The following is a 19,214-nucleotide window of genomic DNA, read 5'->3' on the forward strand; positions in this document are numbered from 1 at the left end:
TGTATGTGTGTGTGCATGTGTGTGTGCGTGTGTGTGAGTGTGTGTGCATGCATGCGTGTGTATGTGTATGTGTGTGTGTGCGTGCATGCGTGTGTACGTGTGTGTGTGCATGTGCGTGTTTGCGTGTGTATGTGCGTGTACGTGTGTATGTGCGTGTGTGTGTAAAGGTGTGTATGTGCGTGCGTGCGTGCGTGCGTGTCATCGATGTATTTTATGTTCTCTGCAGGACGGCGGCCTCCCCCTGCGATCTCCAATTACCCCTGTCCTGCGCCAACCGATTCCAACTAGCGCCTGCGAATTTCTCAATTTCATCACGTCACCTAGTCTTCTGTCGACCTCGACTGCGCTTCCCTTCTCGTGGCATCCATTGTGTAACCCTTATGGTCCACAGGTTATCTAACCTACTCATTACACGACCTGCCCAGCTCCATTTTTTTCTCTTAATGTCAATTATCATGACGGCTATCCCCGTTTGCTCTCCGATCCACACCGCTCTCTTCCTGTCTCTGAACGTTACGCCTAGCAATCTTCGTTCCATCGCTTTTCGCGCGGTGCTTAACTTGTTTTCGAGCTGCTTCGTCAGTGTCCAAGTTTCTGCCCCATATGTTAGCACCGGTAGAATGCCCTGATTGTGCACCTTTCTTTTTAATGATGGTGGTAAGCTTCCAGTTAAGCAGGTACCTAACTGACGCTCTTAAGTTTTCGCCCCCTAATTACTCATAATATGGCCTTTAATGCCCTGAAATTTCATCTTAGTAACACGTTAAGTTCCTTCCAAGATATTAGGCAAACTTCCTACGCGGTTTGTAACATATGCGCTTAATGCTCTAGTACGCTTGAATAATTTTTATACGTCTAGTCACTAATGAACCTACACGTTTTAAACTTTGATGATCTATTACACACAAAAATGGCTATTATAAAAAAAGTTGTGTGCCTCGTTCAGTTCACCTAGGATACTGGGGAAACCAACCACGCGTCCTTTATAACACATAAATATAACAGGAAAACAAGCATGCAGTAATTACTTTCAGAATACTTAACTAATGAACCTACGCACTGAAATTTCGGTACACGTCGCCCACAACGTGGCCTCCATTTCGTACAATCATAAGGCTGCTGCTTGAATTCGTTCCTTCACGGAAGCAGAACTTTGTAAGCCTTTCGTACAACGCTTCTAAACAGGCAGAAGCGCGTGTCTAGCCATACTCATTTAGCGCTTAATTAGCTAAAACACTTCCAAATTAACGTGCAGGTCACCACTGAAATGCCATCCCATCCCGATTTAGTTTGACTATAAAGTGAATTAATGACCTAGTTTTCCCAAGACATGTGCACCGTGAAAAACATACTTGTTCAGCGCTTCTAGTCGCACCAACAGCTTCGTTGTAAAAGTACACACAGTATATTGAAATATTATATGCAAGGAAAAAAGAAACTACGCAGATCTGTCGCATATGTAGTAACTTATGCAAACCGAAGTTTGAGTCAAGTGTTGCGTATTATAAATCCTATTATAACGGTGATGCCTACAACTGCGCTTACTTTTATCCCGTGCAACGTGCAACCTCACGTATACTGTCTGCATTTATCCGCCGATCAAATGCCACAAAGTGAATCTCGTGCAATATTTGTGCAACACACCGTTCACGAGTTATACATGCCGAAATGCAAGCAACAGATCAGGCCGATGCACAGTGCGGACCGTCTACTCAGCGGCGCCACGAAGCCGGAGACGATGTGTGCGGCTCCTGTCGTGGAAAGAAGGGTAATGACAGGCGTAGAGTGCGAGGCGCACCTAGCCTAAACTTGAGGGAAGCCAGTGCTACCCAGAAGGCGCTGTTATCGCAGTTCGAGCGCACTGCTAAAGTATCCTATTCCAACTGTTTGCCGTTTGCAGCTGAAGAAAAGAAAAAAAAACTTGCACTTCACATACGACACTGAAATTCTATACGACACACCGGACTACTGTTACTTCTGCAAAACCAGTTCGTTATTTTTAACCGCATTCTGCAATTATCCGCTACTCCATCGTGACATTCGAAGCACCCGCCTATATGTACAGATGCATACAGTGCGGGCCGGCAGCCTACTAATGTGTAGCACCAGTCTACAGCCTTCGCGTATTATTAAACCCCGTCGTTGGGCATGAAGAAAGAAGGAAAGCACTGGGTCTCTGCAAGCAGCTGCCTCGCAACGAACCAGACAGAAGAATAGCGGGTCCTCTCGCTTTAGCTCTAGTCTCTAAAACTCGTGTATGCAGTCATTCTTATTGTTTTGATTAATTGGCTTGTCTTCACGATCGCCACATCGCCACAGCTGCACGCCCTTAAAGAGAAGGGGAGGGAAAGGGAGGGGGCTACTTCGCTGTCAGCACTACTCATTACCACCCGGGAAAACCTGAGAGACGCGTTGCCGTACCTTCGTATTTGAAAAGGATAGACATTTGGGCGAGTTGGTATGGCAACATGGTCTTGGCTCGTAGCGCAAAGTGAACACGGACACAGATAGGAGCAGACAGGACAAGCGCTTAGTATTTACTGTGAACGGCAAGAACCGTAGGCATTATTACCAATGTATGTCTCCGTTCGAAATCATCGCTTTGTCAATGCTGTATGTTATGCGTTCAAAGGCTCAATTCTATTAAGGGTATTTCTTTATGTATAGCACCGTAATTTATGGCACAAACATCGTGATGTCTCGGAACGGTCCGGGAAGAAAAGTCCTGCTAAACTTGCAAACAGCCTTCGTAATCACTGGCTTCGCGAAACTTCTCGTTGAAGAAGTGCAAGAGCTTCTTGAGGAAGCGAAGTCGCGCGTAGGCGCCCTGGCCGCACGCGTTGCTCCTGTCGTCGAGGTCGGCATCGTACGCGGCGAGTCCATACGTCACGTTCGGGATCAGCCTCTTGCCTTTGCACAGCTGCGTACAGATCAATGGCAAGCATATCGGTGACTGGTAATAACAACGTGCGTCGCTAACTAGAACAAAGATTACCCTACAGTCTTCCATTGTCACTCGACCAAGTACCGGTCACAAAAGCACGACCAGAAAATGACGCAGTTCAGTATTCCATTGGTGCTTTCACCGTATCTTGAGACGTTATGCCCATTTTTCGCTTTTATTTTGCCTGCGTTTACATTATTTTCGTTGGCACTCTTGCAACCCAGTTCCCGCGCATTGTACACAGCGTGCTTATTTTTCAAGTTCTTGGAGCGCATAGTTAATGGGCCTATTTATTCTGTTCTATGCGTGCTACACATACGTACGTTTATTTATTTATTTATTTATTTATTTATTTATTTATTTATTTATTTATTTATTTATTTATAGTAGACTCCGCTTAAATAGAACTCTAAGAGGCAGAAGAATGTTTAGCCGAAGTTTTATTTATTCGAAGGACACAAAAGATCCCCCAATAATCGTTTTATTCGAAAAGAGTCCGAGTGTTTTGATAATGTGTCAAAACATAACAGGGAGACTTTACGTGAGCTCAGTTTAGCTTCTTATATTTTAGCTTCTTCTGCGCAAGGTTTGTGTTCATCCACGAAAGAATTTCGAATTCGGCGCAGTATTCAACATAGACCTCCATACATTCAAATGCATCTTGCCGTATGGTCCGGAACAGTAGCGCGCAATAAAGAAGTGATAATATGTCTTCTTCTACAGAACCATAGTATTCGCCACGAACGTCACCGGTGATATTTTCATCTGTCTCCGTAGAGCAGGTAACAAGAACATCATCTGAGGTCTGTTATTAAGGTGAAGGCCTTAGGTGTCTACGTCGGCGGCGAAACTGCGCCGCGACGAAATATGGCCGACCACGCAAAGAGTAAAACCACGTCTACAAATGTTCGGATTGACGTCCCATTTCTGAAGGAGTTTCCGGTAAACAAATTGAATTAGTGGCTTTGAAACGAACATTTGGTACATATCGGTCAAGGTGGGAAACGAACCGAGACCTCCGGGTGGAGGGGGGAAGTGGGGAGAGGGCAGACGAGCACGCTTCCCTGAAGTCACGGCTGCTCTAAGGTTCTTGGCTTGTCTAGTTTAAGCCCGATTGCACAGGTCACGTGGTCACAGGGACGCGCTCGTGCCACTGCTCACGCGTTCGTCATCGTCATCTTCCACAGCTGGCTCTGACGACGCTCACCACGCCAGCGTTCCGATACGCTTAGCGTTACCATACGTTCCCATACGTCCCCATACGCTTTCGCATTAACGTTTTACAAACGTGTAACACTTCCTTAATTACTCCTGGCGGTCTGAACGGAGCAGTATAGCGGGCGCTTAACTTCAAGACGCTATCCTACGACGCAAGCGCCACTTCATTTTCAGGGGTCATTGCTTGCCTAGCGAAGTGCTCATGATCAAAACGTTGTTGCAACTTCGGCGTCTCTGATTTGCATTACCATTGCGGCAACAGCCTGATGGATTTCATTTTCTTCATCATTAATAGCATCGCCACTTCACATGTTTGTCGGACATTTCCTGCTCCATACGACGATGAGGTAAGTGGTAGTTGCGGTCGAATTTACGTTTAACCGGGAGTTCCTAAAACGATGTGTCCCGTTTAACCCAAGTTTTGTAACATTTTGCCTACGAGCGGCCAACCAAAGTTGATACAATTGTTCTGTTTATCCGGCATTTTCCTTTAGGCGAGTTTCGTTTATCTGGAGTCCACTGGATTTATTTATATTCAGCGTAAGTAAGCTTGCCGCATATTTCACTGCCTTCCGCTTCGTGAAGTAGTGAGCCACCTTATACCGTGGAAGGCCAGCTGAGCTGTCCATAATAGCAAACCTTTCGCCTTTGGCTAATCCAGTTCGTGTACTCAGGAATTGAGCAAAATCTCAATAGTAATATACCAAAGCAAAAAACTCGAAGCGGTAGAACTTAACTCTTTGGTTTTAGCCCAGCCAAAGAGCGACCAGAGCAGTCTCTCCAGAACCATGCAATTACCGTGTCTGCAAGAATTTTCGTTTCCACAGCTAATAAATGCGCTCTCGCTTTTCTCTAAGTGCCCGATATTATATACGTCTTCAAGTTTACCACAGTGCATTTCATATTATTTACCAATAAGTACACTATAGAGGAACTATTGAGCAAAAAAAAGCTGTCATAGGGACTTGACGAGAACGCAGCGTAGAAGACACGTATTGGGCGCGTTAAGAAACTCGAGCGCGCTCTGGCCAGTAGAGCCCGCTTTAACAGCCGGAAGTAACTTCCGGTGATAAGGGAGCGCGCTCTGCGCGCTCCAGTGTGCAGAGGTGGTGCGCAGGAACTCGTGCCTTCTACGACTTCCGGCCAGATGACGTGTTTCCGGCCACCTTGTGCTTTCACCCTTTCAAGGCACAGCCGGCGCACTGCGCACCGTGCTGCTGGCTCGGTATCGCATTCGCACTCTTGTGTGGCGCAGAAAAAAAAAAACGGTGAATGGCTGCAAAATCTCTGCAATGTCAGACGCAGTGGTACGTAACCGAACAACCGTTGTCCTTCGGCGACTATACAGGCAGGCCGCATAATTCTAAACGCCTCGAATCATAAGGCTATTTCCGTTCCCCTGCGATCTGCAACGCGTCACACTGTACAGTAGGCCTACCGCGGAGTAAAGAATTTATTTTAAAAAATCATTGGTGCGGAGCGGTACTTGTGGGTAGCAGCGCGAACATCGCAAGCGTGTTAACCGATGTGGTGCTGCCTCCATCGCTGCGCGTTGTGTTATACTCGTGCCTCGTCATTGTCGGTCAAGAATTGCGGCAGCGTGCCAGCGATGGCGTGTTTTACCGAAGCGCGCGAAATGCGATAGCGGATGCGGACGCGACGTAAAGCCAAGACCGCACGTATGCTTGCGGAAGCGCGCAAGTTCGCGCCTGCCGCGCCTCGCGAGTAATGGCGGTTCGCATCCACAAAGACGCGCGACAGCGCCCGCCCACTGGGCTCACTCGACAGTGTTTCAAAATGCTTCAATATCTACAAATGTAATTGTTATATTTCTATAGCTGTTAGATCAACGCAGAAAGGAAGGAATAAGCACTTTCTTGCAAGATATAAATCTGCTTCACTGAGAGTTGAACGTTCCGCGCCGTAGCTGTGTAGCCAGGTGCGCCGACGCGAGGCAACCCAAGCGCGCGATAACAGAGAGGAGCTGTTCCCCGAGATCACGCCGCGTTTCGACGCGTACGAGCCACGCCGCACCGTCCGCGCATGCGTGGGCGCGTGAACGCGAGCTTGCGCGCGTCCGGAAGCGTACATGTGGTCCGGGCTTTACACTCGTCAGGTGGCGCTTTGGAGCGCCGCGCCCGAGCGCGCACCCGAGCGCGCACTCCACTTCGTGGCTTTGCAGTTCGGAACGCGGTAACTTAACGCGCCCATTGTTAAGTGCACCCGGCGCGCGTCTCCTGTACCACGTGATCTGCGCGCGGGAGGCCCGCGGCGAAGACGAGGATCAATGAACCCTTTTGCTCGAGCTGTAAGCTATAACGCTGGACAGCACGGCAGTTCCTTTTTTTGCAAAGATATTTTGTAAAGAGCCTTCAGAGCAATTACTCCTTCATTCGCGTAACATTATTACGGCTGTGACAGCTTAAGCAAATTCAACAAGACGTACTTACACGAGGACAGATGCCAACACGTTAAAAAGAAAAAAAATATTCGCATCTTTGTCCGCAACACTTTAGCAGGAATACTGGAGTGGATTTCACTCATTCGATCGCATATAAATGCACGAATATTCATCATTCATGAGAAAACTTTATCACCCCGATACTATAAATGGGCAAATTTAACTTTCTTTTCAATAATCGCGCCAGAACTCACATTCCCACTTTCGTATTTGCACAAACGTTACCACAGACGCAATAAGCAGACATAACACAATAAGATGGAAACTATAGAGTCAAGAAGCGGTCTGTTTGCAGGCCGGCAGTACGTGATAGTGCACTCGCCTTCTCTCGAAAGGAATCCTCGTCGTCGTACGTGAGCGTCCTACGCCTTTTCCAGCTGTGGTAATACGCTCCCATGGGTGTCGTGTTGTGGTAGCCCCAGGTGTAATCGTCGCTCTTGCATGCCTACAAGCGTTCGATAGAAAAAGCAAGTAACAAACAAACAGAAAGATTGTAATTTACGTTCTGTTAATTGCGCCGTCGACAAATGTCTGAACAACAAAGCTGGCACACTATCAACTGAACGAGCAGTACTAAAATTCGCGAGCTGGAGTAAGATTCGTTATAGCGAGACCTGGTAAACACCTGAAAGTAGCAGTTGGCTACAAACGAGGCACGATACCTCCGTTCGAAGTAGTTACGAACAGGTTACAGAGCATCCTTCTATATTTAGCGATGAAGTTAGAAGGGCCTTGAAAGACATGAAACGGGGAAAAGCGGCAGGAGAAGATGGAACGACAGTCGATTTAATGAGAGATGGAGGAGACATAATGCTTGAAAAACTGGCGGTCCTTTATATGAACTCTCTGTCGGCTTCAAGGGTCCCAGAGAACCAGAAGAATGTCAACATTACACTAATACACAAAAAGGGAGACGTTAAAGAATTGAAAAATTATAGGCCCATTAGCTTACTTCCAGTATTATTTAAAATATTCACCAAGATAATCTCCAATAGAATAAGGGCAACACTGGACTTCAGTCACCCAAGGGAACAGGCTTGCTTCAGAGAGGGATACTTCACAATGGATCACATCCATGTCATCAATCAGGTAATCAAGAAATACACAGAGTACAATCAGCCTCCCTGTATGGCTTTCATAGATTACGAAAATGCATTTGGTTCATTACAGATACCAGCAGTCGTAGATGCATTACGCAATCAAGGAATACAGGACGCTTACGTAAATATCTTGGAAAATGTCTACAGAGATTCCCACAGCTACCTCAATTCTCGACAAAGAGGAAGATACCTATAATGACAGGGGTCCGACAAGCAAACACAATCTCTCCAATGCTATTCACTGCGTGCTTGCAAGTATTCAAGCTATTAAACTGGGAAGGCTTAGGAGTGAGGATCGACGGCGAATATCTCAGCAAGCTTCGGTTTGTCGACGACATTGTTCTATTCAGCAACAATGCAGACGAGTTACAACAAATGATAGAGGACCTTAACAGAGATTGTAAGAGTGGGGTTGAATATTAACATGCAGAAGACAAAGATAATAATCAATAGCAGGGCACGGGAACAAGAGTTCAGGATCACCAGTCAGCCTCTAGAGTATGTGGAGGAGCACGTTTACCTACGTCCATTACTCACAGGGGAACCTGATCATGAGAAGGAAACTTACAGAAGAATAAAGATGGGTTGGAGCGCATACGGCAGACATTGTAACATCCTGACTGGAAGCTTACCATCATCATTAAAAAGAAAGGTGTACAATCAGTGCATTCTACCGGTGCTAACATATATATCACAAACATGGAGACTGACGAAAAAGCTCTAAAACAAGTTAAGGAGCACACAAAGAGCGATGGAACGAAGAATGTTAGGCGTAACGTCAAGAGACAGGAAGAGAGTGGTGTAGATCAGAGAGAAAACGGGGATAGCCGATATTCTAATTGACATTAAGAGAAAGAAACGGAGGTGGACAGGTCATGTAATGCGCAGGTTAGATTACCGGTGGACCGTTAGGGTTACAGAATGGGTGCCAAGAGAAGGGAAGCGCAGTCGAGGACGGCAGCAGACTAGGTGGGGTCATGAAATTAAGAAATTCGCAGGCGCTAGTCGGAGTCGGTTGGCGCAGGACAGGAATAATTGGAGATCGCAGGAGATGGAATTGGAGATGGAGGAATTGGAGATGCCTTCGTCCTGCAGTGGACATAAAAGAAGAAGAAGAAGATGATGATGATGATGATGATGATGATGATGATGATGATGCTGGTGGTGATGATGATGATGATGGTGGTGGTGGTGGTGGTGGTGGTGGTTGTGGTGGTGGTGGTGTGGTGGTGGTGGTGGTGGTGGTGGTGGTGGTGGTGGTGATGATGATGATGATGATGATGATGATGATGATGACTTGGTTGACACGTTTCTTATGCCAGAGCAGAGGACGTATTCTGGGACGATCACTTTCGGCGATACTGTCGCCTCGGCCACCAGGCGCACGCTTATTGGCTGGTTGAGCAAAATCGGATGAGCTGATTGGCTGGTTTAGCACTAGGTCACGCGAAGGCGATGGTATCGCCGAAAGTGATCGTCCGAGAATACGTCACCGGAAAATAAGAACTAGAGGGCTCACACCTCATTTGTTATCTCTGAAAATTCAGCTCATCGTATATGGCACCTGTCTACATTTATTTTAGGTTTTCGTTTTTCCTTACAGTAACTTACAAATATATTTGGTTACTATAGCCTACGTGCGCCTACACTCGGAAGAGCTGACCCGTTAGAGAGACAGCCATAATTTATTATTGAAGAATAGGGGATAAAATAAGTGACGAGGAAATGGGGCAGGGCGAAGAACCGATGTAAATGAAGGAGTAGTCCCGGCTGCCCCGCACCTCCTCAACTTGCGAATCGATGGTTCGGCCGATCTTTTCATCGGCTCCGTTGCGGTACTGTGCTTGTGACTCAATAAAACTTCCGGTCGAAGTTCGTTTGCGAAAATGTAGTATTTTTGGATCCGTAGGTGACCACATGTGCGAGTCCCTGTCGAAAATGTACGGGCGACATTGCCTGCGATGGCGACTTGACTACAGTACGTTTAAAGAAATTTCTGGGGTATGGCATAACTTACAGGGCCGTACAGAATGAAAAGAATCATCGTGCTCACCATTCAACATGTCCGGAGTGTCAGGAACGCCGCGGTTACAGCAGCGCACAGCCGAACGGCATGTCTATGGCGAGGCCGCGTATGAGCCCGTATACCTTTGACATAGACTGCACATGGTTTTGGTGTATTTAAATATGAGAAGCATACTGAGTGCGCCCGGAACACGTGTACGCAGCGTTCTTGTCCGTTTCGGAATAAAATTCAATTACCAATCTTTGAGCTTTAACTGCGCAGCAATAGTGGCACCCGCCGACTGGTCCTACATACAACTACATACATACAATCCTACGTACAACTATTGCAACTCGACACTCCCTTTCTCACCCGCCAAATTTAGCTGTCTGTTCCAGAGGGCAGTACCAGAAGTATTTGGGTGTAGCTCAGTGTGCAAACGTGAAGAAAAAAAGAGTATTAGTTGCGCACTGCGGAAGACGACGACGCGAAGAGAACTATGGCGATGGGTTATGCGCAGATTAAGCCCAAAAGCAAACGACGAGAGCGTACCAGGGCGATGCTCACGAAAAGGGGGTCCTTGATCGCGTCATTTTTCTCCAGCATGCCGGGGTGCTTGTGCGGCTTGTAGAGGCGACCGGCCATTGTGACCGAAAGAAAGAGCTGCGTGTAGCCCAGCTTCTCTGTCGCCATGTTTTGGAGAGCCGTGTGGGCCGTGTCCTGCACGCGTCGCGAAGAGCCATGCCGCGCGTTTCATAACCGTGTCACTCGACGGCTGTGCTTGCGTTTTTCTGCAGATCGCGCTCAAGCTGCATTCGAAATATCCCCTATGAGGCAGAGCATCTAAGAAAGCAGTAAGATCAAATGCAAAAGCAGGCACTGCCAACTTGCTGTCGCAATGAAGGGAAAGCTACAGGGGCCAAGCTTCCGCACGTGTCCTACTGCGCCAAGAAGTCCGGCAGCATTTGACAGCACCTTCGCTGCTTTGGCACAAATACTGAATCGGCGTAGCTTCCACGCGCGGCAGTTTCGCATATGCCCCTACGCGGAAGAAAAAAAAAAGAACAGAAAAAGGGGTGAAATTTAACACTCAGTGGTGCATTTTGTCATGGTATAGCGTTCACATTTTCTCTTCCACAGCTTAAGCTAACACGAATGAAAATGTGGGACAATTCTTCAGGAGCACTCTAAGTTGTGCGCCGTTTTCCTCTGTAGCTGCCCCTTCGCTGCCACACAAAAGCGTTCGCTAGTAGAAATACGATATATTTTTAAAACAATCTGTACAATGTATTCGTTAATTACTTCATACCGGATGTTTATGCTCTAAAAAATGCTGTCTTAGGTGCTTGTAACACGCCTAAAGCTGTCACTTAAGGCACACATAGAAGCCAAATGCTGTCGTTTAGGTGTGCCCAGTATATGTTGAATTGATAAGAACTTCCACTGATATTCTAAGGAACACAGTCCACTAAATTCGCTTTTTGTGAGATTCACTTCCTTTATGAAACAGAATCAGGGAAGTTGCGTAGATTACAAGCTTTCCCTGAAATTTGGCATGACTGTACATGCTGAGAAAAGTCGTGAAGGAGTGACAAACAAGCACCACCTCAAGATTTTCGGGTTTTCCTGTTAGCCTGGACAGTGAGACTCGCATGCCCGAGAACTTCGTCGTAAACGTACGTATCACTGTTGTCGTGCATAGTTTTGTTACACAATTCGCAACTAAACTTTTCAGATACCATGCTTCGCTAACCATGGCCTCCCAATCGCAGCCAGTTTTGTCCAACCAGAAGCGTAGAATTAAGGACCAGCTAATACAGTTGCGAATGAATGAATGTCAGCACGACTACGTGAACTTCTGGTCTTTATTATTTTCTTCTGGTGACAGACCCAGTAGATGGCAGCAGCCACGCCAAGCACCGCTGAGGTAGGCAAAGAAAGTTGCACTGCGACGAATAAGAATACGTCGCGCCACGTACTTCTTTTAGAAGAATTTCTGATTCTGTGCCTTGCAACACCGATATCTACACGCTGGGTGACGATTTCGCAGGGACCACTGCTGGGCCGACCACATTAAAGAAAGGAACTTACGCGACACGCAGCTGACGAAAAGGACTTCACTCACCAGATTGAAAGGATAGTGTGCCGCTGTCGCCGACGAGTTCCAGAAGGTGGGCGGTACGACTACGCCATATCCCCTGTCGTCGAAGGTCACGTGCCCGTAAATGACAGCTGCTTGAATGTGCATCCTTTCCCTGGAGGAAGCAACATAACCGTGTCAGCGCATGCTTTTTTTCAGCTTTCCAAAACCATTCAGGTTAACTCTGTCACGATATGACGGCAGCACTCCGATTTGAATTGTGGTAGAAGTAATCATTGTCATCAAAATCATCAGCCTGTATTAGTGCAAATAAATTAGTTTTTAGGAAATCCGCAAGATGGGGAAAGTTTCGTAAAAAGGCCAATCGTAATCGACTTCCATTTAGCACGAAGCTACTGGTGGATGACAATTCACCACATCTATTTTTTTTTTTTATTTAATTGTAGCGTTTAGCGTCCCGAAGCGTACGGTGGATTATGATTATTGATTCCGCAGTCTACGTCTCCGCATTGATTTTGGCCGCCTGGAAGCTTCATTTTTTTAGAGTGTGCGATACAGTAGCGCTTTTTTTGCATTCTGCCCCCAACGGAACGCGGCCGGCATGGCTGGGATACGAACCTGAGACCTTATTATCAACAGCCACTAAGCCCCCGCAAAGGTTTTTTTCCCCCTCTTTCGCAACCTTTGGCTCCGTCAGCCGAATCCGTCCGATGCCTGAAAATTTTCGCAATATTTACGGCCTACATTCAGGACCCACACAGTGCACCGAACATGTAGATCAGATATGATCTACGAAGAATACTAGGCATAATTAACGTTAAGAGGCAGATGAGAGCGGTTTGGATCAGAGAGCGAACGGGTATAGCCGATATTCTAATTCACATTAAACGAAAAAAAAATTGGAGGACGCTTAAGCTTCGCCTTCAAGAGTGAAACGCGACAGCGTTCCCGTCGACCCGCCAAGGGGTGTAACACAATGCGCTACGGCGCAGCGATCACTTACGAGGCGCCCCGCATCGGACTTGGCACCTACCAATCACGCGGTGACCGTCGAGCAACGCAGCGTTCGGCGCGGCAACGAAACATGCGCCTGAGCAATCGGAACGAACCAAAGAACTCGGTGTCTCGGAGAGGGAAACGATCTACGCCAGCCAAACGTCGTGATCGGTATGGGCAGAGAGATAGACAGATAGTGATCTAAAGAAAGGAAGGACGCTTGATTCTGCAACCCGTGAGAGAGAACGGCGAAGCATCGTCAGGGGAGAGGGAGTCCGGGCTGCGACGCGCCTCGCACCGCTCCCCGCACAGCCCCAATGCGCGCGTGGCGCGCCACCTGTCGGGGCAGCGCCGTACATTGAAAGGAGGGGGTCTTCTGTGTTTGCCGCAAGTTGGGTCTGCGTGTGCGGAAAGCGCAGAAGAAATGTAGCGGAAACGTACTTCGCTACTCGTGTAACTGCAACTTCTGTAAGTTACATGCTCATAATTACCGATATACACCGCAGTATAACATTCTACGGCACGTGTCTAAGACAACACTGCATTCACTAGAGGCGCTTTTGTACTTCTTTGAAGCATCGAACTCGTGGCTGAGTGGTAGCTTCTCCGCCTCACACTCCGGAGACCCTGGTTCGATTCCCACGCAGCCCATGTTGCAAGTTGTTTTTATTCATAAATTTCCTGCCAGGATTTTTCGCTCACGGCTAACGCCGCGGACGCCGACACCGACGACACCGGCTTTTCTGCGACACGGGCTCCTCAACGCGTTAAAAAATAGAGCTGGGCAGGTCATGTAATGCTCAGGTTAGATAACCGTTGGACCATTAGGGTTACAGAATGGGTACAAGGGAAGCGCAGTCGAGGACGGCAGATGACTAGGTGGGCCCATGAAATTAGGAAATTCTCTGGCGCTAGTTGTAATCGGTTGGCGCAGGACAGGGGTGATTGGAGATCGCAGAGAGAGGCTTTCGTCCTGCAGTGGACTTAAAATAGGCTGATTATGATGACGATGGTGTTTTTTTTCTATCTCTGAAAGAACATCCAAAGAAACAAATTAACTACGAAGTTGAATTCTTCGACGCTTTCTTTCGTCACACGCTACTATAATAGCTTCTTTTTTTTCCGCGTGTTTGGTTATCTTTCGTGTGCAATTGCGCAGTAAGGGTCACCTCGAAACCATCATTACAATCTATTTCTTTTAAAAGCAAGAATGCCAAATCGGTTCAGTTGCTGCGTCGAAGAAATGTTCACGCGTTTAATGTTTGTCCTAGCAACGATAGCCCTAATTATAGTTGCTCAGCGGTTAAAATAGCCTAGCGCAGGGCAACAATGGTATAACTTCATCTAACGACTGCACAAAATGCAGAAACACATTCCGATTTCCCTATTTGGCACCGGAAATCAACAGCTCGCTGTTACTTGGGAGAAAAGGGCTCAAAATTCTCATACGGAAAGGGAATAGAAAGAGCGCTACACATACCTGATATTATTAAATGCATGTTGAGCCCATATCACGTTCGCGTAAGACTCAGCTATGAGAAAATAACTTGGCCGTGACGGTGGGAGTCCTTTGTGAAGAGCTTCTTTAACTTTCTGCGTGCCAACAATGAGAAAAGGAAGCAATACATTGTTCTCGACGTCTTCGTGACAAGGTTTATACATTAGTCACTACAGCAACACACCCAATTAACCCCTTGAGGATATAAGAAATATACAAGAGTGGCTTAGTGATAAATACATACTAGACTAACACAATTAGTCTAGTACATTATTTCGTAATGCAATGTGATCTTCAACAACAAAGATTTAGATACATAATGGGACCAGGTAGTACGCCCGAAATTCCTATGAAAATATCTTCAACCGCACAAGAAGCCAGTGGGCTGAGATGGACACGAAAGGGAAACGAAGAAATCACTTTTTCACTGCTACAATGTTCTTTCGAAGCAGTTCCGCGTTCGATTTGCGGAGGATCGTAATCACTGGCGGAGAAAATGAAGACCAAATTTTCTGCTCTATAGAACTTCGCATCCAACCCACGTGATTGCTTTCTTTCAAGTGCAACAAAAATTTTTTTATATAAATGAGTAACCCTAGTCTCGAGAAAACGCTCTCAGAATCAATTACGTACGGTTTGGCAACGGAAATATGATGTCACCACTTGGCTTAACATGGTATATCCATTTATTGTGTACCTTTTAGGCGTTGTACAGGCACTGTTCCTTCCTCATAAAAAAAAAAGTATTTTCCTGCACAATTATGAAAGGGGGACCAAGAAGTCATCGTGCCCACAAAAGCATGGAGAGGGTTTCATGCTGCTTTTGTCCAGTTTTATGTAGCGAGCTCACCACCTCAAACAGGAAATTTCGTAAAACTAGTTTGAAGTAGCGCTTTCCGGTAGGAAAGAGTCCAGCCACCTCAGATCGAAATGTCATTTCATGCCTCGCATTTTTCAGTCAGCTCTTTCTAGTTTTTGCTTAGAAGGTGATTTCCAGCTGGAGGCTTTTCAGTTCTATCTGGTAGAGCGCCGCACGAAGCGGGAGCTTCCGATTTCACGTCAACTTGTGGCGCAAACTACTACTAATACTACTACTACTACTACTATTAATATTTGTTGTTATTGATGTTAGCATATTCTTATGCACATATGCAAACTAGTCAGTATAGGTTCAAACCTTCAGCTAGACATATTGCTTGCCAAAACAACTGTCCTGTGCAAAAAAAAAAAAATGTGAATATATTGGGATACTCACGTGACGCCAATTAACGCCATATTTTTGTCCTATTCACAGCTTTCATTGTGCTGCTGTACAACAATATCATGCCATTGGTGACGTCAATGAATAGCCCCCCCCCCCCCCTTCGCTGCCCTATGATTGTGTTTTTTTTTTTTTTCAACCGAAACTTTTGTTTCTATATAACAAGATACATCTGAAAGCAGATGTCCTTGACTTGCTTGCCCGAGGGATTCAGACAACTGTCATGTTTGCTTTGTATGCTGGAAGAGGCTGGCAAGTTTAACGATATGAAATGAACACACAAATGGACACACGATAGGCATTTGCCTATGGCTTTTACCTGGTTACATTTCTGATAAGCCTTGTATGAAGGTAGTTCATGTCGCTATTCCTGTTGTTTTCAGATATTTCAGATGGCTATTCCTATTAGTAGGTTTTTATCTAATGTAAACACTGTCTGTTTAGTTTTCTGATTTACTTTGTTTTGCAATGTTTATTTATGTATCTGACATGCCGTTCTGGCACTCAGCCAACCTCTCTCTGGCTCTGTATATATACATATATATATATATATATATATATATATATATATAAAGAGCGAGAGAGAGGTTGGTTGAATGCCAAGACAGCACGCCATATATATATATATATATGGCGCCATATATATATATATATATATATATATATATATATATATATATATATATATATATATAAAGAGCGAGAGAGAGGTTGGTTGAATGCCAAGACAGCACGCCATATATATATATATATATATGTGTGTGTGTGTGTGTGTGTGTGTGTGTGTGTGTGTGTGTGTGTGTGTGTGTGTGTGTGTGTGTGTGTACCTTGCATTGGCTATCTGTGCGTTCGCCATGCTTTTTATAGTTTTTATCAAAGGTAGACAGCCGGAAGTATCTGGTAAATATGCGCATCGAGTTGAATTGAATTGGAAGGAATACTTTTCAATAAAACTCGTGAGAGCACAGTACAAATCCGGCGGGCTAACGAGCTCGAGCACTAAATTTAGCATTTTACTGACTAGCAAAAACGCAGTTTAGTAGGTTATTCGAAGAAGCTTACGTTGAGATTATGGAATACCTTCCTGTATGATGTCTTGTTCAGGCTGGCGTATGGTAACCTCAGAAAAGCGTAGTGGTAAATGTTCTTTCTCCACAGATCGTCCAGTGTCTTTGTGGCTATATCCTGAGTTAGTAGTTTTTCCGTGTTATTCATAAATCTGTAAAATAGAAAACCAATATCTCGTCGAGACTCTCCGATAGAACTGACAACCGGACTTGTTTAAGTAATGATTCATTATGATGAGACGGTAGCGCGAGACACAAGATGAGCAGAAGGACAGAACGTCATGTGACCCGTAGGAGAAGCCTTGGGTGGCCATTTATCACATTCGTCCCTGTACTTTTTATTGCGAAGCAATACTACTTTATGTCGCACTTCAGCCCGTTCCGTGGCGAGGCGGTGGTAGGCACCATTGACCTTTAGCGTGACCTCGCTGCGTGACGTCACACCACGTGACCTAGAGTGACGTCACACCAGCTGTGTAAAAACGAGGCCCCATCTCACGCCGTCGCGAGGCGAGGCGGTAGCCACCAACAGCGGCCTAACTCCCGCTCCTCTCACCAGGGGCGCTACGGTCGGTGTGACGTCACACCAGTTGTGTAAAAACGGGGCCCCATCTCACGCCGTCGCGAGGCGAGGCGGTAGCCACCAACGGCGGCCTAACTCCCGCTCCTCTCACCAGGGGCGCTACGGTCGGTGTGACGTCACACCAGCTGTGTAAAAACGGGGCCCCGTCTCACGCCGTCGCGAGGCGAGGCGGTAGCCACCAACGGCGGCCTAACTCCCGCTCCTCTCACCAGGGGCGCTACGGACACTATTGCTTCGCAATCACCAGGCTTAACCAAGCTAAGCCACGGCCGTTTTTTTTATACTTATTTGTCTTCCAGCCTTTTATGCGCGCATGCGCAGTGGAATATTGGCGCTCCGGTCTGCGTAGCTGGGTAAAGTAGCGAGTTAGTACCCGTCCTGATTGCTTCCTTGACCTTGTCTTGTGATGCGCTGCCGTCTCCTCGTAACAAGTCCCTGCACTCAGCGCTGTAGTAAACATACCGTTCCTCAAGGGTGAATGCGACAAGCGATAGTAAACAAAGGTTCAAACAAGCTGAGTCAGTGATTTGAAGCACTTTTCGTGAATTTTCTCACAAATGTCGGCCAGTAGGCACAGGCAAATATTTTATGCATACAAATCACCAACTTGGGGCCCTCAATAAACAAGTTTTTAGAGCACGTGTCTCCGGGCAAGCGGTGGCGTAGGACGCAGCCGATTCACGATCAGTGCTGTATGCAAGCTTGCTTGTGACCTTGTACATCCTTGAATTCCAGTCCGTGTGTCAAGGCTGTGGGGAAGATTGCTATGATTTTCCCTTCGTCTTTAACTTCACGTTTCACACAACTAAGTTGGACTGGCGTAGCTAGATCACTGCACATTTCAAATGTTGTACCTTCGCATTAAATCAGCGGTGCTATTCAAAGTTTGCAGATAAAGAAACATAGGATTTTTTTTCGAGCTCTGATCAGTTCGAATCAGTTCCTCGTATGTATGTTCACAGGATGTAATTACCTTCGAAGAGCACAAATGTACTAGAACAGAGCTACCAGGTCTTGAAAGTACTCTGTACCTGTGTATTGTGGAACATAAACACAAATTTGACACCATTATAAGAAAGCGTAGAAATAGAACTACTGAAAAAGCTCTTCGGTATCTCGAAGAGTACATGGAAGTGTGCGATTCGTCTAAGTCTGTCTACGTTGTCCCTGCGTCTTTTCTACGCTAACGGCTAAAATCTTAGGTAGCCTTTGTTCCAGTCACGTCTAGCTGTGCCTCAGAAATTCTCTTCACGAAATCCCGTGGCACATGGTACAGCGCGTGAAACAAAGCTTTCGCTTTCGAGAGGTTTCTTTTTGTTTAGTTATATAGGCAACTCGCGTTCCCCATTAAATTTTGGCCAAGTGACGCGAGGTCTCACTTCAGCCGTGTCTATAAGAGGTTCGGCGTAGAACGTCTACCGAAATCTGTTTTGATTTATTTCTCCTAGCTCCTTTCACACAGCGCTTAATGAGTGGCAGCCAATTGAGGCGACTTGGTACCGGTCGTTAAGACAGTCGCGGCCGATTTGCTCTAAGCCACGTCCCCCACAGATGCCAATCAGAACACGCGGTTTTCAGTGGCCACGGCTCGTCGCGGAACCCCGTGGCGGCCGCGGTATCTATGCTACGCAGCACATGACCTCCCAGATTTACCCCCGCGCGCGTTCCTCGCGCCGTGGTGGATCTCAGAGGCCATGCGCAGCACGCCAGTGCGATCTCAGAGGCCACGCGCTGTAGACGCAGCTACGCGCAACTGTCGTGCGTAGACCGGAAGTGATGTGTAGAAATACTTTTTTAAGTTCCTTTTTTTTTAAGAAACACATATACATATTGTTATTTAAATCACTATTAGCAACAACAGTATTACCGAGAATGTTCTCGGGATCACAAAATCCGCCAATAACGGATGGTTTGCTGCTCGGCCGCTTGGGGTGCAGCTGCTGACGACATTTCGAAGGAGAGAGCAAGCCATGGCTCTTT

At 46.5% G+C, this 19,214-nt stretch overlaps 1 protein-coding gene across 1 annotated transcript; it reads right to left on the reverse strand.

The window, feature by feature from the left end:
• Positions 1–2,527: 2,527 nt before the first annotated feature.
• On the reverse strand, positions 2,528–12,847 carry LOC129383966 (uncharacterized). The gene is made up of 4 exons (XM_055069007.2): positions 11,854–12,847; positions 10,281–10,448; positions 6,946–7,068; positions 2,528–2,920 (listed from the first exon to the last, which is right to left on the reverse strand). The coding sequence occupies exons 1-4, from the start codon at positions 11,974–11,976 to the stop codon at positions 2,729–2,731; spliced, it is 606 nt and encodes a 201-aa protein (XP_054924982.1). The 5' UTR covers positions 11,977–12,847; the 3' UTR covers positions 2,528–2,728.
• Positions 12,848–19,214: the final 6,367 nt, after the last annotated feature.

Source organism: Dermacentor andersoni, chromosome 9 (genome assembly GCF_023375885.2).
Source record: "Dermacentor andersoni chromosome 9, qqDerAnde1_hic_scaffold, whole genome shotgun sequence".
NCBI lineage: Eukaryota > Metazoa > Arthropoda > Arachnida > Ixodida > Ixodidae > Dermacentor > Dermacentor andersoni.

Excerpts from the sequence above, each read along its gene's own strand:
- LOC129383966 (XM_055069007.2), bottom strand. The coding sequence starts at position 11,976 with ATGCACATTCAAGCAGCTGTCATTTACGGGCACGTGACCTTCGACGAC. Across the intron at positions 10,449-11,853 it reads CACACTATCCTTTCAATCTG|GACACGGCCCACACGGCTCT; the intron begins GTGAGTGAAGTC and ends CGACGCGTGCAG. Across the intron at positions 2,921-6,945 it reads AGGATTCCTTTCGAGAGAAG|CTGTGCAAAGGCAAGAGGCT; the intron begins GCGAGTGCACTA and ends ATCTGTACGCAG.